The sequence below is a fragment of the Mustelus asterias genome, chromosome 18 (assembly GCF_964213995.1).
Source record: "Mustelus asterias chromosome 18, sMusAst1.hap1.1, whole genome shotgun sequence".
NCBI lineage: Eukaryota > Metazoa > Chordata > Chondrichthyes > Carcharhiniformes > Triakidae > Mustelus > Mustelus asterias.
Window position 1 is genome coordinate 17,983,112 of NC_135818.1, and position 26,700 is coordinate 18,009,811.

Genomic DNA, 26,700 nt, shown 5'->3' on the forward strand with positions numbered 1-26,700 from the left:
ATTATATAAAGTGAATGCAGTGGATGCAATATATATGGATTTTCAGAAGGTGTTTGATAAACTATGCTGATCAGTCGGTGAGTGCTCATAGTATCGGTGCAGGGAATTGTAATTAATACTTATAATGTGATCTCAGAAGTACCCTAGAGGTCATGACTACAATGCTCTATGCTATTGATTCATCATGCAATCAGGCTGAGTAACATCAATGAATGATTTTTAAATTTTCAAAGGAATTCAGAAGGCAAGACTCACTGTAATGTTTATTTATCTGTTGCAGGGATTCTCACCATTCATCTCTGCTCCTGGTTCCAGCCCACAGACTGACAACGGAGGAACTCTAAGGCTTTTACCTTAAATTCAGGCCTTCTGAGACTACAGTTAATGAGAAGGAACAATGAGAAGGAACCTTCAGGACTGAGATTTCATTGCACTTTATAAAATTAGCAAGCACTCAGAATAGGAGATATTAAAATGCCAGGAGCTTTGCCCTCATTACATTTCTTCAGTAAACCGAGGTATCATCAGGAGTGACAATTTTAAATTGATAATGCTACCCTCCACCTCACTAATTCCTCACCGGTATAAATAGCCTTTCCTTATTCACATTAAAAGAAAAATTACTACTTTAACAAAGAAAATCTCCTATTAGCCTTCTCCCGTCCCAGTAGAAATAAACCTAGCATCCCAAGTCTCATGACTAGTTTCTTATCCTTGGTCAGGGTTAACACTCCCGTTATAGGTTTATTAGTTTAAATTAAATCTAACTGCTAAATCTAAAATTGTATCACAGAAGCAGCAAGGAAGTATGGAAACTGAGATTGTCAAACAAAGACAAAAAGCTTTGTTTTTGGGCAAGTTGGGAGAAAAAGAGAGGCTTATTTCAATGTTTTTCCCTCCACACATTAGGAAAGGTTGACAATCTTTCTATTTTTTGAAAATGCTATCCAGCTACTTCCCATTGGTTTGGAACAATTTTCTTTCCCTTGCTACAGGGAAAAATTTGCTCTATGCTATTAGCAATAGCATTACAGTGCCCATCATAGCTAAAATCATAGAATCAAGCACAGTAGGAAGCCATTTGGCTCATTATGCCTATGCCAGCTCTTTAAAAATTCCCAACTCTCAGTCTCACGCTTCTTATCCTATTGTCCTGCAAGTGTTCCTTTTAAAAGATCAACCCAATTCCCTTTTGAGAATTAATAGATGGCAGCAGTTCCAATACCAATCTGAGGGACACCAGAGTATACTTTCCTGATAAACAATCGTTCACTCTTTGCTTTCTATCTTTTAGCTAATTTTGTATTGACGTGGCCATTACCATTAACCAATGAGGCTACAATCTTGCTAACAAGTCTATTTGGCACTTGGTCAAATGTATTTTGAAAGTCCATACACATTATGAACCACACTGCTCTCATCAACCCTGTTTTCTGTGCTAACCACTTTGCTACAGGTAGGAATGGTAAAAGACGGCTTTATGGTGATGCAGCAGTGTGCCACTGTGCCATCTTTCCCAATTATTTTAATAAGCTATAGCAATGTAAACTCTAAATCTTCTCCACTGTGTGTTCCTTCTGTACAATATCCTGCTTTGAAGAGCTGCACAATGGCTCAGACTATTTGCATGCATTATGCAGTGTAACACTGAGCAAAGAAGGTATCATGTTTCAATCCTTGGCTGATACTCAGTTGGCAGATAGAGTCATGGCAATGGAGGAGGTGAGGAGAGAATATGATTTAGATGATTACTGCTTTAGTAATGGATAGAGGTTCACATGGCTCATGGTTCCTGTCAGAAGTGTATGTTTGTGGATGCGAGGGGAGAACAGAACTGTGATGTGCCATCAGGTAGAATTGCCTACCATCAGTGAAGTAACTGAGACTCATGAAACAAAGGATGATTATTTGGTTGACGTGCCTCGTGTCCACTAAACTGCACCTGAACATGACTCGTACCTTCTGAGTAGAAGGAAGGGAAAAAAAATTAAAAACACAAAAAGCCCGTATAAAAATGCTTCAACGTGACAGTTCTTTAACTAGACTGCTCTGTGATCACCTTGCACAGAATAATTCTGGGCTGAGCCACAAACCTTCAGAGCATTCTCTTTCAAATTAAACACTGGCCAAATTTGCCCCTTATCAAGCAGCTCGCAAACAAACCTGTGACTAGGGAGCAAGGAAAGCAAACAAACATAAAAAAACAAGCAAAAAACAGACATTTCTGGCTTTAGAGGATGGGGGAAAGTCTGAAGGAATTAAAATGCCTGCTGCGTAATGTTACTACGACTTAAGAGGATGGATTTTTTTATAATAAGATTCAAAACGGGAAAGTTTCTTTTGGAGAAAGTTAAGGGTTTTAAATTTTGGACACAATATTTCTTAGGATGAAGTGAGTTGTCCCCCTGTTGAAGCCGGCTTTTCATTACACTTCTGCACCTACCTGCAGGTGCTGCCGTGGCTCCGGTGAGCGCTCATTATCCAAGCTGTTTGCTCGCTCGTTCTGTTGCCTTGCGGGTTGCCGTTCTTTCAGGGACGTGCTTCTTCCACGACGTCCCACCTGCTTTCCTTCTGATCTGATGAAGCAAGGTTACAAACAAAAAAAAGACATCAGGAGCACCACTCACCAAGAACACGGGTCTGTAAGCGGAACAATGTTTGGACATGGAACTGAAAGCAATGTTCTGAGTCTCCAAGCTCACAAGCAAACTTAGCATTTCAGGTTTTTATTTGGGGTGACAGAAATGAATACCAAATTGCATAATAAAAACTGTGCAGCCACAAATAATTGTGACAAGAACTGGTGGCTCAAGAAAATTAACTCTAGGTGGTTGAGAGGAGTTTTAAAATAGCAGAGAACTCACCCTTTGTGGAACTGTAAGAAAAACAGTTTTCCTTTACATAGAAACATAGAAGATAGGAGCAGGAGGAGGCTATTTGGCCCTTCAAGCCTGCTCCGCCATTCATTACGATCATGGCTGATCATCCAACTCAACAGTCTAATCCCACTTTTTCCCCATTACCTTTGATCCCATTCTCCTCAAGTGCTATATCCAGCCGCCTCTTGAATACGTTACATAGTGTGGCATTATGTTCCTAAGTGCTTCTTTTATAGGAAAAATTAAAGGAATACAGGAACAGGAATAGGCCAGCTTCCCAAGCCTGCGCCGCCATTGAATTAGATCATGTACCTCAACTCATCTACTCATTTTAAGAACACAAGAAATAGAAGAGCAGTAGGTCGTGTGCCTTTGAGCCCACTCTACCATTCAATAAGATCACAGCTGATATTTTACCTCAGCACTATCTTCCTACACTAGTCTCATACCCCTCAATTCCTTTAGCATCCAAAAATCTATCAACCCATCTCTTGAATATACTCAACAGTTGAGCATCGATAGCTCTCTGGGGTAGAGAATTCCAAAGATTCGTAACCCTTTGAGTGGAGGAATTACTCTTTATCTCAGTCCTAAATTGCTGACCCCTTACTCTGAGACTGTAACCCCTTTGTTCTGGACTTCCCAATCAAGGGAATAAAAAAAAACTCAAATAAAGTCCAGGTGACAAGAGTCGTGTTGTATTTGGTGTATGAATATTCATCACAAGTATTTTGCAAAGAATTATGGATTATTGAGGTACAATTGCTGCAGCTGAAGTGCTCAAAGAAAATATATCAGGGCCTAGTCCACAGGATTTTAAATAACTTGACTAATGTGCTGTTAATGAAAATCCATGCATTATGTACATTATTCCTGTTTGCAAACAGTTTGTGCGTAACTAGACTAATAACCGATAGGCCGAGACTAGACTTTTGAATTTGGTTAAGAAATCAGAGTGTTTGTTTGAGAACTCAGTGGGTAGCAGTTTTTCAGCATGAGGCAGAAGGTTGTGGGTTCAGGTCCTACTCCGGTACTGGAACAGTGCTGCAGGAATGCTGCAATGTCAGAGGTGCAGACTTTTGACTTAGCTGAGGAAACAGCACCAGCAGCAATGGAGCTGGGAAGATTTAGGAGCCCTGGGAAGATGATAAATTGAAGCCCATATAGGGACCTATCCCTTACCTGAGGAGGGAGCAGCAGCACAGCTCAACACCCTCAAGTTTGAAAACTTGTGAAAATAAATCAAGCAGGTCAGCAATAAGTTGATTAGCTGGTGATTGCGACTGCTGTGTTTCCCTTTCTCCAAAGTTAGGGCTTGAGTCTAAGCGGCTGGGAAATTAAAAATGTTAAAATTTGAAGTAAAGCACTCAGTTAGCTTCCTTATATGTAAGTGACATCAAAAGAAAGGAAATGAGTAGATGTTCAGTCTTCACTTTTTATTAAGTAGCAAGGTTTATTGGTCGTAGCAAACTTTATTATTTAATAGATAGAGGAATGGCAGGGCAGATCCAACCTCAAGAGTGGACATCTTGTGCTATGTGGGAACTCCAGGACCCTTCCTGGATCCTGGATAACCAAATGTCGTCAGTTGCAGCAGCTCGAGCTCCGGATTTCAGATCTTGAGCAGCAGCTGGCATCACTCATATGAGGTTGAGAGTTTTGTGGATAGCATATTTATAGATGTAACACCCTGCAGCTTATGAATATGTAGGGAGAGGGAGAAATGGCTGCAGAGCACCCCAAGGGGTGGGAACAGTGAACAGCCAGCAGTCACAGTCCATGTTGGTATACATAACATACGCAGAAAGTGGTTCTGCAGTCAGGATTTAGGGAGCTAGATCGGAACTTATCAAGCGGGACCTCAAAAGTAGTAACATCTGGATTACTCTTGGTACCATGTCACAAGTAATCTCAGAAATAGGAGGATAATGCAGAAGAAAGATAGGCAGGGCTTTAGCTTCCTGGGATATTGGAACCAGGTCTGTGGGGATGAGACCTAAAGAGGCCGAAAGGTTTGCACCAAACAGTGCCAGGACCAGTGTCCTTTTAGGGCAATTTTCTGGTACTATTGGGGACAGTTTAAACTAATTTGACAGGGATGTGGGAACCAGGAGGGAATATCAGATAGTAATACCAAGGTATACAGAATGCTGGGAGAGACAGATAGCAAGAGTTTTAACAACACCAGGTTAAAGTCCAACAGGTTTATTTGTAGCAAATGCCATTAGCTTTCGGAGCGCTGCTCCTTCATCAGATGGAGTGGAAATCTGCTCTCAAACAGGGCATACAGAGACACAAAATCAAGTTACAGAATACCGATTAGAATGTGTATTGTCTCCAGACAGGACAGCCAGTGAGATTCTGCAAGTTCAGGAGGCAAGCTGTGGGGGTTACTGATAGTGTGACATAAACCCAAGATCCCAGTTTAGGCCGTCCTCATGTGTGCGGAACTTGGCTATCAGTTTCTGCTCAGCGACTCTGCGCTCTGTCGTGTGTCGTGAAGGCCACCTTGGAGAACGCTTACCCGAAGATCAGAGGCTGAATGCCCGTGACCGCTGAAGTGCTCCCCCACAGGAAGAGAACAGTCTTGCCTGGTGATTGTCGAGTGGTGTTCATTCATCCGTTGTCGTAGCGTCTGCTACCAAATAAACCTGTTGGACTTTAACCTGGTGTTGTTAAAATTCTTACTGTGTTTACCCCAGTCCAACGCCGGCATCTCCACATCGGAGACAGATAGCACCAGAGTAGGAAATAGTAAGTTATTAGATGGGTTCAAAGTAAGGGAAAATGCAATAAAGTCTAAATTAGGGTTAATGCGTATGTATGTGAATGAGAAGAGTGCAGTAAATAAGTTTGGTGAGTTACAGGTGCAGAAAACCATGAGGAAATATGATCTTGTGACTATAGGAGAGACCTGGCTCAAAAAAGGACTCAACTAGGTATTAAATATTCCTGGATACAGGGTGTTCAGGAAATGAGAAGAGGTAGTAGTATTGATGAAAGAGAACTTTATTGTGTTGGAAATAGAGGATGCCGCAGAGGGGTCCAGGACAGAATTTACTTGGCTCACGCTAAAGAACAAAAAGAGGCAATTACATTGTCCAGATGTGTCTACAGTCACTAATTAGTGGGGAAGTGACCAAGAAATAAATTTGCAAGGAAATTAAAGAGGTGTAAGAATTATAAAGTAGTTATAATGGTGGACTTTAATGATCTGAATATAGACTGGGATACAGTGTGAAAGGGCACAGAGGGACAAGAGTTCCAAGAGTGTGTTCAGATGAATTTTCTACAGCCATAGGTTTCGGGTCCAGTGAGAAAAGAGGCACTGCTAGATATGGTTCTTGGAAATTAGGTGAACCAAACCTTCTAAAAAACATAGCCAGGTTGGTAGAGCGGATGGACAATTGGCAGATGAAATTGAATGTGTGGAGAAGTGTGAAACGATTCATTTTGGTAGGAAGAAAGCGGAGAGACAACATAAAGAAATCATAGAAACCCTACAGTGCAGAAAGAGGCCATTGGGCCCATCGAGTCTGCACCGACCACAATCCCACCCAGGCCCTACCCCCATATCCACCCGCTAATCCCTCTAACCTATGCATCTCAGGACACGAAGGGGCAATTTTAGCATGGCCAATCGACCTAATCCGCACATCTTTGGACTGTGGGAGGAAACCGGAGCACCCGGAGGAAACCCACACATACACAAGGAGAATGTTCAAACTCCACACAGACAGTGACCCAAGTCGGGAATCGAACCCAGGTCCCTGGAGCTGTGAAGCAGCAGTGTTAACCACTGTGCTACTGTGCCGTACCGTACCGTACAAAATAAAGGGTACAATTATAAATGGGGTGCAGGAGCAAAGGGTGTATATGTGCATAGGTCATTGAAGATGGCAGGGCAGGTGGAGAGAGTGATAAAGCATAAAGCATCCTCTGCTTTATTAATAGGGGTACAAGAGTACAAGAGCAAGGATGTTGAATTTGTGCAGAGCACTGGTTCAGGCCTCAACTGAAATATTGCATCAAGGTGCCAGACGCGTGAAAGCATTGGAGAGTGCGCAGAAAAAATCCACACAAATATTTCCAGGGACGAGGGACTTCAGTTAAATGGATAGATTGGAGAAGTCAGGACTCTGTTCCTTAACGAGAGGGCTGAGAGGAGATCTGACAGAGCCAGGGTCCTGGGCAGAGTGGATCAGGAAAAACTGTTCCCATTGGTGGAAGGATCAATAATGAGAGAATACAGATTTGGGGTACTTGGCAAAATAAGTAATATTGACACAAGGAAAAAATGTTTCCAGGCAGCGAGTCGTTAGGATTTGGAATGTATCACCTGAAAACGTGATGGAGGCAGGTTCAGTCAAGAGCAAATTGGATTATCTGAAAAGGACAAACATGTAGGGCTGCAGGGACAAGGCAGGGGAGTGGCACCAGGTGAATTGCTCCTTTGGAGAGCCAGCACAGGTATGATGGGATGAATGGCCTCCTTGTGTGATGTAACAATTCTGTGACAGTGGTTCAAATCCCACCATGGCAGCTGGTGGAAATTGAATACAATTAATTAATAAATCTGGAATCTCGATCAGTAAAGGTGATCATAAAACTACCAGCCTGTCAGAAAAACACTCTGGTTCACTCGTATCTTTCCAGGGCAGCATTTCTCTAATACTGCACAGAAGTGTCTAGCTTAGAGTTTGGATTTAAGCCTCAGGCATGGGACTGAACATGCAACCTTTTGACTCAACTGGTGAGATTGCTACCAAATGAGCCATAACTGATGCACAAATAATAAAAAATAAATGTACTGACAGCATGTACAGTACATTTCAGCCTCCCAAAACTAAGCAGATCATGTGGTAGAACATCATTTTTACTAGCCAGCTGTAACGACAAGGATGCTCTGTTTAACCCGAAGTCACTACATTTACCTAGAAACTGGACAGGTAAGATGTATCCAGTTTGCAGGGAATGCAACACCTACGTGAGTGAATCAAATAAAAATATCGGCCGAAAATCTTTGTCCTCGTTCGTCACTGGTATTCTCCAGTGCCGCTGAAAGTGAATGGAGTTTGGGCTGGAACGCCAGATTCTCCATTCTCACTTGTAGCAGGGACAAGATTAGAGAATCCCACTCATGAAGTGCAAAAATTTTAAAATGTTTCATTGCACAATGTGACACAAAAAGAAATGATTTTTATTTATATAGTGCCCTTTCCAATCTCAGGACAGCAAACAGATAATGAACCAAAACAGAAAATGCTGGAATATCTCAGCAGGTCTGACAGCCTCTGTGGGGAGAGAATAGTGTCAATGTTTCCAGTCTAGATGATCCTTCATCAGAGGTGAAGGGTCATCTAGACTCGAAACTTTGGTTCTATTCTCTCCCCACAGATGCTGTCAGACCTGCTGAGATATTCCAGCATTTTCTGTTTCGGATGCCAGCATCCGCAGTATTTTGTTTTTAACGGATAATGAAGTAGTCTTGAAGTGTTGTCAATGTTGGGCCGTTGTAATGAGATGACGATCAAATAATCTGGTTTAAGTGTTAGTTGAGGGAGAAATATCAGCGAGAACACGGAGGAGAAATGGCTCGCTCTTCTTAAAATTGCATCATTGGATCTTTTACCTCCATTTAAGGCGGCAACGTGAATTCACGCCTCATCCTAAAGGCTGCATCCAAACGGTGCAGCACCAGATCAGTGCACTGGAGTGTCAGGCTAAATTTTGTGCTCAAGTCTCTGGAGTATGGCTTGAACCTACAATCTTTGCCTTTGAGATGAGACTTTGAACACTGAATCATGGCTGACACGCAATTTACATCTTTATGCTACTATTCTCTTCTATAAAGCAAGCCTTACCTAGTAGAAGGAATAATTAAGGACTCCGTCTTAGTGATTTTTCCACTGGGAGGGAGCTTTTCTAGGAAAGTGTCTGCACTGATGCTTTCAGATGCTGCTGCTGCTTCTTCCTGTTGTATCTGATCCTTATGGAGAATGAAAACAAAAGAAAAGCAGGATTTAAAAATAGCATGCACTGCGGGCAGCGTTCTCTTTGAGTAATGCATGCTCCATCTGCTTTGTGCAATACCCTGAGGTCTTGATATTACCCATATGAGAGACAGCGTTCCAAGTCAGAATTCAACAGCTTCAATCTCTCCATTCTACTACCTCATAAGAATTTACTGTGTATGACCCAATGTCTCAGCTATTCCTGGAGAGGATTATTTGGTAACACAGAATTGTATTTCAGATTAATTTCTGATTTTCAATATTTAAAGTAAACAACCGAATTGCACAACTGATATTTCACATACATCTTATGCACCAACTTGCTGCAAAGTATAGGATGCATCAGTGAAGGGCAGCCTTGAAGCAAATGGAGGTTTAAACAGTTCAAACATTACACATAGCGTAATGAATAATGATCTATAAATGACTTGCTAGAATGTAATCGAGGGGTTCACTAGTTTATATATTAACAATGGAAAAGTGAGTTATAGGCTGGAATCTAATCACGGGGTTCAGACAGTTTATATATAGAATAATAGATATACAGGAGTGTGTTACAGGCTGAAATCTAATTGATGGGTTTATAAATGGTTGACAAAAATGGATGGCTCCAGCTGCTTCAGATTGTTGTATCTTGTCTCTGAACATGACCACTGCCCAACGCCTCATGGCATCTCCGCATGTTCAGTCCTCCACTCAATCCATTAATCAGATTCACATGTATGTATGTGTACCTTTCCATTTCCCCTCGCAATTTCAATGCTCTGTCCTCCAAAATTTCCTTCTTTCACTTGTATTTCTTGTTTAATATTTCTGTACATCAAAACTCTGCTCTCAGATACTTTTCCCAGCTCATCTCCAGTTTAAGTTTTCTTTCCATACCTGACATTCACCTTATACCCGTCATTGCCATTCTCACCTCTCCCTTGCACTCCACCTCAAGACCACCTCTGGTGCAATGCTTGAAGATGCGACTTGTGATACATGCAAGTAATACTCACAACTGACAATGTATCGGAGATGATGTCTATCTGAAACTTGCTTGCAGAGCTCTTGAGCTTTTCAGGTACATCTATCTGTATGAAGCAAGAGGAACAGGATACAGTCAATGAGCTCACAACAACTCGTGGTAGAAAAGTCAAAGTATAGGAACCACTTGGTTGGGGAGAGCAGAGTGAAGGGGGAGAGAAAACGCTCCTCGATCCACAATCTGCAGCCTGACTATTTTAGATTTGAAATTAAGATGTTATCAGGCTGGGAGTACAGGTACGTCAGTGACCACAAAGCTGATGGGGACCTTTGATTTGGCAAGTGTTAAGTTAAGGGAAGCAGAATTGTGCATGAGCCCAAGTATATAAATGCAACTTGATGATGCTGTAATTGAAAATCATTTTATAACAAGAGCAAATATGCCAATGTTGACCTCAAAACTGACTGCTTACATTTCCCCTCCTCCATTGCACCCATTCCATGATATCCCTCACACTAGTACTCGTGTGAAATTCTCATTCTAGTTTTCAAATTCCTCCATGACCTCGTCCTTCTCTAACTTTGGAGCCTCCTTGAGGCATCTGAGATCCCTGCACACCTCCAATTCTGATATCCTTGGCTATCATCCACCATTAGTGGTTGAGCCTTCAGCTGTTGCAGCTTTAAGCTCTGGAATTCACTCCCTTAAAATCACTGCCTTTCAACCTCTCCTCTTTCAAGATGCTCCTTAAAGTACATCTCCGACCAAACTATTGGTCAATGACCTGGTATCTCATCATGTGACTGGTCATATTTTATAGATTCAATTTCAATCCAGTTCGGGACTGTTAACATTTAAAGGAGAAATTTGAACAACCAGCAATTAAACTGACAGGACAATGCCACAAGATTTCACACTTTTAAACAAAAACAAACTTCACCAAAAAATAATGTAACAAAGCAAGCACTCTTAACTTGACATGCTGGTTTGCCAAGACTCTCCCCCCCCCGCCTCCCCCCACAAAAAAAGAGTTTCCTTATCTTATTAGATCTTACAAAAAGTTCAGTAACTTTTTCTGTGGGACTGAATCAAAGGTATATCACCATTATTTGGAACTCACTCTGATTTTGTGTCGGTGTTCCAGCTGTTCTCCAAGGTACAAGTTATAATGGGGGTCTTTCCATTAACTTTCTGATTACTTCCAGAATTTTCTTTTTCTAATTTCATAGGATGTGCACATCAATGGCTTGCACTGCCATTTCAGAGCACATTTAAGAGGACATTGCTGTAGATCTGGAGTCACATGTAGGCCAGACCAGGTAAGGATGGCAGATTTCCTCCCCTAAAAGGACATTAGTGAACCAGATGGGTCAGACAATGTTTTCCTGGTTATTAGATTTCTAATTCCAGATTTTTTTTGTATTGAATTCAAATTTCACCATCTGCTGTGGTGAGCTATATGTGCGCAAATAATTAAAGATGGCTGTGCAAGTTGAGAAAATGGTTAAAAGTATAAATGGGATCCTTGGCTTTACAAATAGAGATATAGATCAAGGATGTTATGCAGAACCTTTACAAAACACTGGTTCAGCCTCATCAGGAGTATTGCATCCAATTCTGGGCATCACACTGCAGGGAGCACATGATGGCTTTAAATAGGATGCAGCAACAATTCCAAGAATGATTTCAGAGATGGAGAACTTCCATATTGTTGATAAAATGGAAAAACTGGCGTGCTTAAAGAAAAGAAGATAAGATAGGGATGTTCAAAACCATGAGGGATTTGACCAGAATGGATAGAAACTGTTCCAGTTGGCATACATATCAAGAACCAAAGGACGCAGATATAATGGGTGGGATTTTGCAGCCTCGCTCGTCCTGAAACCGTAAAATCCTGCCCGAGGTCAACGGACCTTTCCATGGTCCGCCCCTTGCCCGCTACGATTCCCGTGGCGGGCAGGGCGGTAAAATTCCGGCCAGTGTGATTAACAAAAGGAGCAACGGTGACATGAGGAAAATACTTCTTCATGCCACAATTGATTAGGATCTGAAATGCATGCTCTGGGGGTGTGGTGAGTCAGGCTTTCAAAAGAATAAGCACCTGTAAAGAAAAAAAATATAGGGCAGCAGTGAAGGGGGCAGGGGTGTAGAGCTGGAACTGCACAAAGCAGGCACAAACACAAAGGACAAATGGGCTGCTTCTGTGCTGTAAATATTTCATGATTCTTTATCTCAAGGTTTTAAACTAGAAAGAGTGCAGAAGAGATTTACTAGGATGCTCCCGGGGACTTGATGGTTTGAGTTATAAGGAGAGGCTGGATAGACTGGGACTTTTTTCCCTGGAGCTTAGGAGACTTAGGGATGATCTTATAGAGCTCTATAAAATAATGAGGGGCACAAATCAGCTAGATAGTCAATATCTTTTCCCAAAGGTAGGGGAGTCTAAAACTAGAGGGGATAGGTTTAAGGTGGGAGGGGGGAAAGACAAAAGGGTCCAGGGGGCAATTTTTTCACACAGAGGGTAGTGAGTGTATGAAGCTGCCAGAGGTAGTAGCAGAGGTGGGTACAATTTTGTCTTTTAAAAAGCGTGTAGACAGTTACGTGGGTAAGATGGGTATAGAGGGATATGGGCCAGACGCGGGCAATTGGGACTAGCTCAGCGGTTAAAAAAGAGGCGCATGGACAAGTTGGGCCGAAGGACCTGCTTCTATGCTGTAAACCTCTATGACTCTATGATATTCCTTTTGGCACCATCTCTGAACAGTTTAGCTCTAATTTTGGAATCCCCTACCAGAGGAAATAGTAAAATGGACAAGCACCAATTTTATTCTGCTGTTCATTCTGGACTTCCGATCTCAGAATATTACAGACCCCTGTCCATTAATAGATCCAGAGGAAGTATCAATGAATTCCAACGCTGTGATGTCCACTACTTATGGGATGATGCCTAAAAGATCATTAACACTGATCAACAGCAACCTCTGGTGGCAGATATCCAGCAGTGCAGGAGTACTGTGCATATTTCCAGAGCTGTCACTATCAAATTATATTGAATCTGGAATACAGAAACAGGACTCAATTGGTCTATGCAAGCAGTCATGCTCTACATGAACCTCCTCCCACTCCTCTTCATGTGATCTTGTCAGTAAGCCCTTCCTTTCCACCTTTCATGCCTATTTAGCTTCCACTTAAATGCATTGAAGCTATTTTCCTCACCTACTCTTACGTAGCATTCAGTTCCACACAATATACACTGGATAAAACAGTTTTACCGGAATTTCCTATTGAGGTTATTAGTGACTATCATATATTGATGACCTCTCGTTTTCGACTCCTCTGCATTTTTTCTAGCTTAAAGACCTCAATGAGGTTATTCCGAAATCTTCTCTTTTTATAGAGAGAAGAGCCCCAATCTCTTCAGTCTTTCCAGTTAAGTGTATCTCAGTTCTGATATCATATTTGTGAATATTGTTCTGCATCTTCTCCATCTAATCTGTTATTGGATTACTGGAGAATCCAGTTTTTAAGTGGCATCCATTAATATTTCTACAAACGAGTCGTCTAAGTTAAGAAGATAAAAACCATGCTTTGCACTTAATTATGCATCTTACAGTCTGGAAGAATCAGTTGTTTGTTTTCAATTGAGTTTTTACCAAAAGGGAAGGCTTCATATTCCAGCCCTTGGCTTAAGGGCAGCACAGTGGTTCGCATTGCTGCCTCACAGCATCAGGGACCTGGGTTCGATCCCCGGCTTGGATCAGTGTCTGTGTGGAATCTGCATGTTCTCCCCGTGGGTTTCCTCCGGGTGCTCCGGTTTCCTCCCATAGTCTGAAAGACATGCTGGTTAGGTGCATTGGCCATGCTAAATTCTCCCTCAGTGTACTCGAACAGGTGCTGGAGTGTGGCGACTAGGGGATTTTCAAAGTACTTCATTGCAGTGTTAGTAAGCCTACTTGTGACACGAATAAATAAACTTTAAACCTTTAAACTATGGCAACCTAGCCGAGTTTTCATTTGCAGAAAGCGGCAATGTGCTGACTAAGATCCCTAATCCTTGTTTTGAAATCTGTCCATAGCCTTGCCATCTCCTCCAGCCATACTTCAATACAGAATCCTACAGCAAAGAAGCAAGCCATTTGGACTATGAGGCCTCTATTGGCTCTTGGAAAGAACTAACCAATTAGCTCAACTCCATTGTTCTTTCCCCATAACTCTGCATTATGCATTTTCAAGTATAAATACAAGTCCCTTTTGAAAGTTGTTATTGAATATGCTTTCTCTACACTTTTAGGCAGATAATGCCAGATAATAGCATTCATCCACTGCTCTTTCAGTATGTTTTGCTTGTTAGCTCCATCAGTTGCTAGTGTTCCATCCAAAGCTCCCTAGTCTTCTGAAATATATTTCCATATCTTTATATCTTGCCACCCCCCCCCCCCTTTGTTACCAAAGGCCTATGAAAATTCCATTATTCAGCCATGCTTTTATCCTTCTATCTTAGCTATCGTTCTTAGTTTGTGCTTTGCTCCATTCTATTTGTTTTCCCTCTTTTCTTCCACCCTGTTAATAATGTCCAGCATTTCAGAAACTAGAGTTTCTGAAGATGCAAAACATTACTACTTCATTTTTGACCTCCCTCAGTGGTGAATCCCCACCCCCAGTCAGGGGCATATTTTAAAACTACTGTAATTTGCATTTCTTACAGGACTAGGTGGCTCCTTGGTCTGGCTTCTCAAGCTGTGGATGCTGCCAATTTCAGTCTGAGAACTGGAGTGCGACAAGCCTTCAAAGTAGGGTCTGTAAGACAACAAACAGGAAATCAGATAATGGATAAAGCCAGTGAGGAACATGCAATGCTGCTCCAATAACTTGCATATAGAAACATAGAAACTAGAAGCAGGAGTAGGCCATTCGTCCTTCGAGCCTGCTCCATCATTCATTTTGATCATGGCTGATCATCAAATTCAATATCCTGATTTCCACTCCCCCCCCCCCCCCCCCCCCCCCATATCCCTTGATCTATTTAGCCCCAAGAGCTATATCCAACGTATTCTTGAAATCAGACAACGTTTTGGCCTCAACTACTTTCTATGGTAGTGAATTCCACACATTCACTACCCACTAGGTGAAGAAATTTCTCCTCACCTCAGTTCTGAAGGGTTTACCCCTTATCTTCAAACTATGATCCCTAGTTCTAGACTCCCCCAACATTGGGAACGTTCTTTCTGAATCGACCTTGTCTAACCCTGTTAGAATTTTATAAGTTTCTACGAGATCCACTCTTACTCTTCTAAATTCCAGTGAACATAACCCTAACTGACTTAGTCTCTCCTTATATGACAGGCCTTCCATCCCAGGAATCAGCCTGGTAAACCTTCGCTGCACTCCCTCTATAGCAAGGACATCCTTCCTCAGATAAGGACACCAAAACTGCAGACAACACTCCAGGTGTGGCTTCACCAAAGCCCTATAGAATTGCAGCAAAACATCCCTATCGGGTACATTAAAAACCAGAGGGTCTCAGTCAGACTTACAAAATAAAGGTTAGTGAGTTATAAATTTTGTTGGAATTTCTTTTAATATCCTTAAATTGCAACCAGCATCAAAATGTTTAATGCCTAATCCACATCATATCTTTTAGCATGGGAATGCCTTGCAAGCTTTATGTTGCTCTGCAGTGCAATTATTCTCAGCTCTACTTCTCAGAGTAGTTTGGTAAAGTAGTGTAAAAGCCAAATGCTGCAGTTGCTGGACATCTGAAATAAAGAAGAAATTGTTGGAAAAACTCAGCAAATCTGGCAGCATTTTTGGGGAGAGAAACAGGGTTAATGTTTCAAGTCCGTTCTGATTCTGCTTTGAACGAAGAGGGTCATGTTGGACTAGAAACATTAACTCTGTTGCTTGCTCCACAGATGCTATCAGACTTGCAGAGTTTTGCGAGCATTTTATTTTTATTTGGCAAATAAGTGATTTGGCAGCCAGATCAGTTGCTTGCTTCATCCAAAATCTGGCAGCATGAAATGGGAACCAACATTTAGTGAAAGGTATTGAGCGGGCAGTGTAGATCATGAGCAGTGACAAGTGAGTCAGCTCTACACATTAGTGTGATTCTGTGAAGTTATTCCCCAGCACATGCAGTGGAAAAGGACAGTTTAACAAACTATTGTTGGAATAGTAACTGGAATGCAGAACTGAAACTCTATGGTTCATGGACGTGCTATTGATTGTGGGACAAATACTAGCCAGGGCACTAAGAAGAACCTCCCTTTCCTCTGCAAATAGTACTGTGGGATTTTACATCCAACTCAGCAGGAACATATCTTAAATATGGCACATCAGAGAGTACAGCATTCCCTCGTACTGCACCATCATGCCAACATTCAGTGTGCCTCCTTCCCTTTCCATGCAAGCAAGGGAGATATAACATCTGTCCTTTTACCTTCTCTTACCTCACCAGCAAAACCCCAAATGCTACTTCCAAGTAAAGGTGATTTCCGAGTATTTTTTTCAAACTTAGTACATTGTGTTCACTGCTCACAACGCAGTCAGCCCAACAGTGGGGACAGTGACGGCTGAGAGGAACCTCCATTCAGCCTGCAAATGCGACTCTGAGCTACAGGTCACCTGCCATCTTAACTCCCCACCTTGCTGACCTCTCTGCTCTCAGCTTGTTGCAGATTTCCAATGAAATTTAACATAAGCTTGAGGAGCACCTTATCTTTCAACCAAACAGTTTAACAGCCTTCCAGAATTAATATAGAGTTCAACAATTTCAGACTGTAAACTCTATCCCATTTCAATTTTAGTCTCTTGTCGATTTGTTTTTGCCTTCACTTCCTCAACTTCTCGGACTTCATTTTTGGGGATTGCCGATCAACAAATACTCACTATAAGCCCACTGACTCCCAAAGCTACTTCAAACATAGGGCAAAATGATGGCACAGTGCTGCCACTGTGCTCCTGTGGTGGAGAGAATGAATGATTGGATTGGGTGCTAATCTGACAAGCTGCTTTGTCCTGGAAGATGTCAAGCTTTGAATGTTGCTGGAGCTGCACTCATTCAGGTAAGTGAAGAATACTCCATCACACTCTGGATATGTACCTTAGTGGACGGAGTTTGCAGAGTCAAGTGAGTTACTGGCCACAAAAATCACAGTCTCTGACCTGTCCTGACCTGTATTTATGTCTGTTCAAGTTAAGTTGCAGGTCAATGGTCAATCTAGAGTGCCGATAGTAGGGGATTCAATGATGCCAATGCCATTAAGGTCAAAAGGGAGATGGTTCAGTTCTTTCTACGTGGGGATGGTCATCATCTTGCACTTCTGTGACACAAATATTGCTGGTCACTTATCAACCCGAGCCTGATTGCGGTCCAGGTATTGCACACGTGGATGGATCGCTTCAGTATCCGAGGAGTCATGACTGGTACTGAACACGCTGCAATCATCAATGAACATCCCATTTCTGACCTCAAGATGGAGGAAAGGGTCATTGATGAAGATATTTGGGTTTAAGACTCTACCCTAAGGGGCTCCTGTAGTGATGTTCTAGGCTGAGCTGATTGGTCTCCTTCCTCTGTGTTAAGACTATTGGAGAGTTTAACCCCGATTCCTAATTACTTCAATTTTGTTAGGGCTTCTTGATTTCATGCTTGGTTAAATGCTGCCTTTGTGTCGAGGGCAGTCAGTCTCACCTCACCATGTTTGACTTCATTAAAGCCTTGATTCAGTCGAGTGTATCTGGTGCAACCCAAGTTTAGTATCGGTGAGCAGGCTTTTGCTGAGTAAGTGCCACTTGACAGCATTGTAAATTACACTTTCCATCACTTGGCTGATGGTTCGGAGCAGATTGATAGGGCAGAGTTTGCCAGATTGGATATGTGGACAGAACATATCTGGGCAATTTTCCATTTTTTGTGTAGATGTCAGAGTTGCAGCTGTACTGGAACCGCTTGATCAATGGCACAACTAACTCTGGAGCATAAGGCTTCAGTATTACAACCAGGATGTCTGATGTTGTCAGGGCTGATAGTCTTTGTTGCATCCAATGTCTTCAGCCATTTCTTGATATTATGAATCAAACTGGCTGAAGACTGGCGTGTGTAATGTGCGGCGGGGGGGGGGGGGGGGGGAGGAGAGAGGAGAGACAAGAGGCACGATTTCAATAGCAAAGTTCTGACTCAACCTTGATGACGTGACAGTAACTGCAAGAGTGTAAAGCAATAATGTGTGTGACAAATCTCCATACTTGAGCTTTGGTTTTGGAGTGCTGAGGACACTATCATCGTCGTCCATGTCAGGGCCGCTGTCACTGGGATTTTCCACATCCAAGCTGTCGTACAACAGGTCCAGGTCCTCCTCCACCTCCTGTACATTGTCTGTGGGATCCTGCTCCGAGTCAAGGACCTACAACAATTCACACATAGAAGTGAGGCACTAATACAATCTATGAACCATTCGCCATTCCTTTCCCTTGATGAACACAAATAAAAAAGCATTTATCAAAGGACTAGACTTATTCAATCACTTATAATGGCCCAGTTAATTCTGCATGCAATTTTTTTATTTTAAACAACACATTTAAGATCGGAATGCTACATATTTGACAAGTCACAAGGTGACATTTTTCCGTTTTCTGTAACAAAGCTTGAGCCTAATCATAATGAGACAATACAAATGCCAAAGTATCTCGTGACAGTTTAGTGAGTGTATTCATTGAGTCACCAATTCCTATAGGCCATGAATGTTCCAACACTGATCACTGGTTTATGTTGAGTTGGGTTGTGTCAATTAGTGTGACAATAGGGTGATATAACTGGATTCAGCACCTTTGGGTTAAGGAGGAAAGAAATTCAACTAGAGTTGGGTAGAAATTCTCCTAAATCTCTTGCACTTATCTTCTGGCTCCTGATCACTCTGTAGAAACCCCCGAGGGAGGAACAGGTATGAATATTCGGTGAGGGTATGGACAGGATTGGGCTCAGTTGCTGCAGGATAGTCTGCTGACAATCGTGGTGACAATTGTGACTTACACAACCACAATTTGGGAGAGTTACCAGAAAGTAAACAATGACCTTTGGGCAGCAAAAATTTCATGAGCAAAGGTAAGAGTTCCATTCCGAATCTACACTGATTTTAGCCTGAAAGGGTTGTGAAAAGGCTATGGAAGCAATCTTAACATCCGTAGGCCATTGAAAATAGATGGAATCAATCATCCTTCCAACTCCTACAAACAAGTGACTCCTGCTAGAATGTGTGCAGACATCAAATGATGACAGGACTGGTCTTGCCTTTTAACTATATAAGCTATATAGCTATACAAGACCCTCGTCAGACCCCACTTGGAGTACTGTGCTCAGTTCTGGTTGCCTCATTACAGGAAGGATGTGGAAAAGATTGAAAGGGTGCAGAGGCGATTTACAAGGATGTTGCCTGGATTGAGCGGCATGCCTTATGAGGATAGGCTGAGGGAGCTCGGTCTTTTCTCCTTGGAGAGACGTAGAATGAGAGGAGACCTAATAGAGGTATACAAGATGTTGAGAGGCATAGATCGGGTGGACTCCCAGAGGCTTTTTCCCAGGGTGGAAATGGCTGCTACGAGAGGACACAGGTTTAAGGTGCTGAGGGGTAGGTACAGGGGAAATGTTAGGGGGAGGTTTTTCACACAGAGGGTGGTGGGCGAGTGGAAACGGCTGCCGTCAGTGGTGGTGGAGGCAAACTCAATAGGGTCTTTTAAGAGACTCCTGGATGGGTACATGGAACTTAATAGGATGGAGGGTTATAGGTAGACCTAAAAGGTAGGGATATGTTCGGCACAACTTGTGGGCCGAAGGGCCTGTTTTTGTGCTGTAGTTTTTCTATGTTTCTATGTTAACCCTTTGGCCAGCAAATAGTTTACAAACCTGTTCTTTGGGAGGGTACTTTTGGTTGAGACCCATCATAATAGGATTGCTTTGTATTGTAAACATACACTAATTTCACATCCCATTAAAAAATATAAAAGTGCCAATCAGCATACCTCATCGGAAACCTTGAACCGCCTCAGTAATGCAACTACTTTCTGCTTGAAGTTCTGTTGCTGGAAGGAAAAAATAGTTAAACTTTCAGAATCAGTCATGCATCTTTTGCACAATAAAGAAGCCATGAAAAGTGATGCAACCCAAAAGGGCTGTGCATGTTACTAACTGAAACCATCTAGTTTAAGGTCTAGTGAACTAATTAACATACTAAAATAAAAGCGAAATACTGCCGATGCTGGAATCTGAAACAAAAATAGAAAATGCTGGAAAATCTCAAGCAGGTCTAACGGCGTCTATGTGGAGAGAGAATAGAGCCAACGTTTTAAGGCCATAAGACATAGGAGCAGAATTAGGCCACTCGGCCCATCGAGTCTGCTCCACCATTCAATCATGGCTGACATTTTTCTCATCCCCATTCTCCTATCTTTTCCCCATAACCCCTTACCCCCTTATTAATGAAGAACTTACCTATCTCTGTCTTAAAGACACTCAATGACCTGGCCTCCACGGCCTTTTGCGGCAAAGAGTTCCACAGATTCACCACTCTCTGGCTGAAGAAATCTGAATCTGGATGACTCTCATTCTCTCTCCACAGAAATTGTCAGACCTGCTGAGATTTTCCAGGATTTTCTGTTTTTACTGAAATTAACACTGTTATTTTACCTCTTGGACAAGCTTTATAGTTGGTTCCAAGACTGAAATTTTCTGCTCATTATTGGCTATGGAAAATCAATGTGCTTCATCTAATATTCAGTTGGCTTTGTTTGGCATAAAATGGTACCAGATTGGTAATTTCACTCAAAGCTCACAGGATGGGTAGTACGAGATTTAGAAATCACTTTTCTACAACACTTGGGAGATTTCCACTATACATGTAACATGCTATTCCTACTTTGCTATTGCTTTCTAGGGCAATAGTAAGATTGACCTCCGCACTCCCTATGAAGTAGTGCTTAATAGGGAGTGCGGATGGATTTTGACTTGGTATTCAACATGGGAATGTGTATATACATATGAACAAGAAGCACCCATACAGAAAAAGATCAATGAATATGAGTTTGTATGCTCCACGTTATGTATCTAAAGCCATCAAAAGGAAATGAACTCCACTAACCCTTGTAATTGAGGTTGTTCTTACAATTGTCCTCCTTTGCTTTTTGGGCTTGCCCATATCATAGTCATCATCATCCATGTCCTGAAAAAAGTGAAAACAATATAACTGCCTGTGTTTTTAAAAGGGGAAAGTGAGGTTATGCATGCTAAGAAATATGCTTAGTGTACTGTGTCTTGAGTAGCATCACCACCAGCCTGTCACTATCCCAGCTTGGACAACAAAAGACAACACACCCCAGGCTTGTGCTCGCACATTGATGGCAGACATTTCAAATATGCTGTAAAGCTCATCATTAAATTGATATTCTTCCTACATGACCACATTTGGATTTGATTCCACTCAGTTTCATTTTATGATTAATTCTGTGCTTACTGCCGGACTATAGGGAAAGAGCGAAGGATTAGAAATAATTCGGTTGCTCTTTTAAAGAGCTATTTTAGGCATGATGGGCCAAATGGCCTCCTTCTGTGCTTTACATTTCAATAGTTCCATGTTCAAAGTTAGGGATATCAGTACTTTGAACAGAGCAAACTTTCTAGTTTCACATTTGATGTGAGCCATGAGTGTTTCTTGAACAGCTACAGCACGCCACAATACAAACAAAAAGCAATAGGCCATTCGGCCCCACAAACCTGTTCCACCATTTAAAAAGATCAGGGTTGGTCTGCCAGGAACGTCAAATCTGCATCCTGCCCACCAAAAATCTATCCACCTCTGCCTTAAAAATACTCATAGATTCAGCTTCCACTGCCTTTTCAGGAAGAGAGTTTCAAAGACTCACAACCCTCAGAAAACCAACGTTGTCTCATCTTAGCTTTAAATGGGCTACTCCTTATTTTTAAACAGTGACCCCTAGTTCTAGATTCTCCCACAAGAGGAAACATTCCTCTCCACATCCATCCTGTCAATACCCCTCAAGATCTCGTATGTTCCAATCAAGATGCCGCTTAGTGTAATGGTTCCTCTCCCAAACTTAAACAGCAATGCTTGTTGAACCAGTGTGAACATTTTTCATCAGAATATATTTTCCAGCCAGCTCTTGTCCTGTACACATGCTTTATGCACAACTTCCAATTTAAATCAATGTGACTTCTTCGAACTTGCTTACTTGCTAAACAGCTCTGTTAAGCATTAGTATGAAAACAGTACAGCTAAGAAATTATATCCCATGATCTCTAAATGAGATTCTCTATCTAGTAGGGAACCTGTACTATAAATCACAGGTCCTATAGATCCTATTGGGTCACAACATGCTCATCATTTTATGCAAAGCCCTTAAAAACCCAGCTTAGCAGTCTCGAGTAGATGCAAACTTAGGGTCCAAGGGTTGAAAGATATGTATGCAAACCGAAAGTCCCATTATTCTCAAGATCAGCTTATCAGTTAGCAAAAGCATGGTCCTGCCAATCCTTGTGTAAAATTCTAAAGATTTCACAACTGAGCGTCAGAAACCAAGTGAGTAACCTCTTTATAAAACTCAAAATTACTGTGAAATCAAGATCCTCAGCCTCTCACAAATCTTTCTATGTCCTTCTTCACACCCCTCTATGATCTACTTGATCTACCTCCCACACTTCCTATTCCATGGCCGTGCTGTTACCCTGCTCTACTCTCGTTCTGTCTCACCCTTTAGCAGTAAACCTTGCCGTGCCCATACCCAGTTTTTATTCTGTCATAGCCCTTTATAGCACCTATCCTGCCACACCCCTATCCAGCATCTACCCTTTGGACCCAAGTAATGTGAACATTTCCAGTGTTACGTACTTGTCCTTGGACTGCATCGTCACTTGCTTCCTGCTCAGAAGAAAAACTTTCATACTCTTCCTCCGAGTAATTATCTGTGAAATAACAAAGATGCCTTAAATTGTAAATTTGTGGCTCATGCATATACAACAGAGCATGATGCAAAAAGTAAGACAGCCTAATAAATTAAGCTCTTCTTGCTTTAAACTTGAACTTTATTTATTAGTCACAAGTAAGGCTTACATTAACACTGCAATGAAGTTATTGTGAAATTCCCCTAGTTGCCACAGTCCAGCGCCTGTTCGGGTCAATGCACCTAACCAGCACGTCTTTCAGAATGTGGGAGGAAACCGGGGCATCCGGAGGAAACCCACGCAGACACGGGGAGAACGTGCAAACCCCACAAAGACAGTGACCCAAGCTGGGAATCGAACCCAGGTCCCTGACGCTGTGAAGAAGCAGTGCTAACTACTGTGCTACCGTGCCGCCCCTTATCTATGGTTTAAGCCAGTCAAAATTATCCATGTCATTTACACCATGCACAGTCAGGGAGGTGAAGGCAGTCCCACTGAACTGAAGAGCAGGTCGGGGGCATTGGAGGAGAAAGGCTAGGTTGACCCTGTAAAGGGGTCGAGAAAAATTAGGAGATGAGTTGTGATTTTGATTAGAATAATTTCAGGATTGTGGTTGGGACAGAGGTGTTCAAATATTGTGTGAAAACAAAGATGGGCTTTGATTTAAGGTCCACCATGCTAAAGAATGTTGTGTTAGGGGGCGGGGGGTGGAAGGGTTTGGGGATTGGGTGTTAGTTTCCAAGGACAGTGAGGTACAGTGTGCTTTATTGAGGAGAGCTATGATAATGGTTTTAAAAATGTTGGAGCTGGTGGGAGAACGGTACCCGAGGAGAGACAAACATTTACAATGCCAGCTAACATAGGGCCAGGTTAGGAGTTGGATGATCAACAGCTTAGTTCGACTGGATTTAAGATAGATAGCATGAGGAAGACCAAATGAACAAGATGAGCCCAGAGGTATGCACTGGGCAAAATAGGACAGGAAATCAACATGAATTGCACTCAGCGACAGGGCCAGAGAGAACATTATGGGAGGTTCGGCATGGCAAAGGGAAGTAGGAATGCAGCGGATGCAAAAGAATAGCTGATCCCAATTTTCGTGGCAAAGACGGCGACCAGTTCCACGGGCTCCTTGGCGGTGAGGATCAAAGAGGGATGGGAAAGCATCATGTCACTGAGCTTCATTTCTTCGACACTGGCAGACTAAACAACTTGACCACCTCCATCCCCTGCAATGGTAATGTTGCCACTCAATTCTACTGAAGGAAAGTGGTGGATGTGAGAAACTGAACTGCAAGGAAATGCCCAGATACTGCTGTTCAAAATCTGGGATGTGAGCTGTACAATAAACACTGGTGGCTCTAGGCAGTTCCCTGACAGTGGTTGCACTGGGTATAATTAGAAATGATGGGATTTAAAGGGAATTCCCACAAGAATCCCATAACACAGTTTACGCAATTCTCTTCATAATGCACCGATGTCAAAACACTAAACCCAGTGTAACTTTCTAAACAAAGACAGCATTCACTGTTCGTTCACCTCAATAGCAACTCAAGTGACATCAGTACTAGTTATTTCAATGCAGACTTTTAAAAAAAGCTGATGAATATGGCTCATGACACAACCGCACCTGTTGACTTTATCTTTGGACTAGGTTGCATTGAACTATCCTCATGGTCAATTGGCTGGCTGGACAGCGCAAAGATCCAGATTTCAGCCACTTTGACTGCAGCTTGCTTGAGGTTACTGAGCAAAGCAAGGACCTGGCCACCTTCTGTTGGATGCTGCATCACCTGTGTTACAAGGAGGAAGCAAGAAGAAGCATACTTAGTTCTTACAAATGTACAGTTGTCTCTGCACTCTGTTTTAGCGATGTTGTTTGAGGGATAAATAATGACCAGGATTCCAGGGAGGAAACTCGCCTGCTCTTCTTCAATTAATTTCCATGCCTTTTGCCCTCATAATACTATTACCATGCTACTGAGTTAGTGGATTTATTGTAGTCATTTTAACTTTGTGCAATAATGTAAAATGGACGATAGTGAATCGGCAGTCCATTCTACATCCTTCACGCTTGATTATTTCCACTGAAGTCAGTTAATGGCAACAACAAAATGGGTTGCTGATTGACTATTATTCATTTTACACTATCTCACAAAATGACTGCAGTATCATGGACCAGAACAGTAGCTGCCTCAGTCTTCTTATTTTTCCCAGTCTTACCTCTGCCATATTAATGGATCCAACTGCCAGAGTCTTGTATCCCAGGATGGTCCTGTTCTTGTATCGCTTTCGCCTCTGAAGCATGATTTGCAGCTTGTTGCCTTCTCTTTTGAGGAAATGGGGGTACTGTTGAAAAGAAAGGCCGTAAATTTCAGAGCAGTGTCAAGGCAAATTGATTCCTGCTTAAGTTAGTTATATGAGAGAACATGTCGAGAACAAACACCGTGGCCGGGATTTTCCACACAGACATTTAGGGGGGTGGTAACAGTGGAGAGGGCATAGAATCGAGCGGGAGTCTCAAAACCGCTTTTATGCAGGAGGCTTTCCCTGCTCTATTCTCCCCACACTCCTGCCAATGGCATAATGGGAATCCCAACTTTAAAAGGCAGGATCACCATTAACATCAATTTGAATCTCATTATCAGGCCTTAAACTGCCCATTCATATTGGCGTGAGGTCACGTCTGCATGAATCACAACAGGCCCCCATGACGAGCATCTGACTGTAATGTTTCTCCCCACCTTGCTTCTGATTCCTCTGCAAGTTTCGGTTTTGGACTCTCTTTCCCCTTATCTGTGCTTCAGGGTGGGAGCTATTTATCAGTCAGCTATTCACACTCCCACTTGACACGTTTTGTTCCTTTACTTGTCCCCTTACCACTCCCTTTGATTCTGCACACCATCTCCTTATATTTAATCTCTTCTGCCTTCCACCCGATCAGAAACCTTCCCTTTTGTTCTTTCATCATTCTCCTCCCATTTCAACTGCTTATTCCAATTCTACCTTTTACTAGTTCTGATGAAAGATCATTGACCTTAGATATCATCTTTGTTTCTCTCCACAGATGTCACCTGTCCTGCTAAATGTTTCTAGTATTTCCCGTTTGAGAGTTCTGCTACCCCCTTCTTGGAGTTAAAAAAAAAATGTCCCACATTCCCTCTGTTTCATTTATGTTCACCTTCGCCCCAGGTGCTCTCTACAGTCTTCAAGATTCCCTTCTTTTTCACTTCCTTAGTTACCCTTCTTTTATCCTCCCTCTTTACCTTCCCAAGGAAATTTCCAATCACAAACTGTCTTCTTTGTTCCCTGAACATCTCCATAGCATATTTAACCACCATTATGCCACTGGACATCTATCTAGCATTTGGTCAATAGAATGATTCATCTAAGAGGACAGTGGTTTGAGCTGGAGCCCACATGATTTAATCATTTAAATGCCATTCCTTCCAAATACCCTGCACAGTCTAGACTACCTTAGTGCACAGTTTTTAGACAACCCAATATAGCTGGTGAACAGCATAGAGTCACCAGGACGATGGAACGGAGAAGGTTAGGAGGAGGTTTCATTGAATTTCGATAGAGTGAAGAATTTATTTTGTGACTGAAGGATTTGCGACAAATTTGGGTGGGGAGGGCATCACCAATTTAAAATAGTCACAGACAGAGATTGTTATAGATTTCTATAATCCACAAGGAGTGAGGTCAAGGAGTGGACCATTGAATCATGTAAAGGAAAAGTATAATTTAAAGTAGAGAAAGAAATAGTAGCTGTGGACAAGGCAGGGTAGTGGGATTCCATTTTGGATTGTTACAGCATGAAATCGACACAATGGGGGTCAAATGGTCCCCTTCTATGTTGCCAACTTATGATTTTTTTTTAGTTGC

General features: G+C 42.2%; 1 protein-coding gene across 5 annotated transcripts in view; it reads right to left on the bottom strand.

The window, feature by feature from the left end:
• Positions 1–26,700, bottom strand: part of pacs2 (phosphofurin acidic cluster sorting protein 2) — a 216,665-nt gene that overhangs the window by 56,745 nt on the left and 133,220 nt on the right. For all 5 annotated transcript variants that reach the window (XR_013499993.1, XM_078233467.1, XM_078233466.1 and 2 more), the window contains exons 4-13: positions 25,036–25,161; positions 24,443–24,605; positions 22,760–22,833; positions 20,996–21,076; positions 19,881–19,940; positions 18,111–18,268; positions 14,567–14,660; positions 9,895–9,969; positions 8,744–8,868; positions 2,444–2,576 (exon numbers count right to left, since the gene is read on the bottom strand). Coding sequence is in view for 4 of the 5 variants with exons in the window: in XM_078233467.1 (XP_078089593.1) it covers positions 2,444–2,576; positions 8,744–8,868; positions 9,895–9,969; positions 14,567–14,660; positions 18,111–18,268; positions 19,881–19,940; positions 20,996–21,076; positions 22,760–22,833; positions 24,443–24,605; positions 25,036–25,161 (1,089 nt within the window). In the remaining variant the exon portion in view is untranslated. The remainder of the gene's footprint in view (positions 1–2,443; positions 2,577–8,743; positions 8,869–9,894; positions 9,970–14,566; positions 14,661–18,110; positions 18,269–19,880; positions 19,941–20,995; positions 21,077–22,759; positions 22,834–24,442; positions 24,606–25,035; positions 25,162–26,700) is intronic.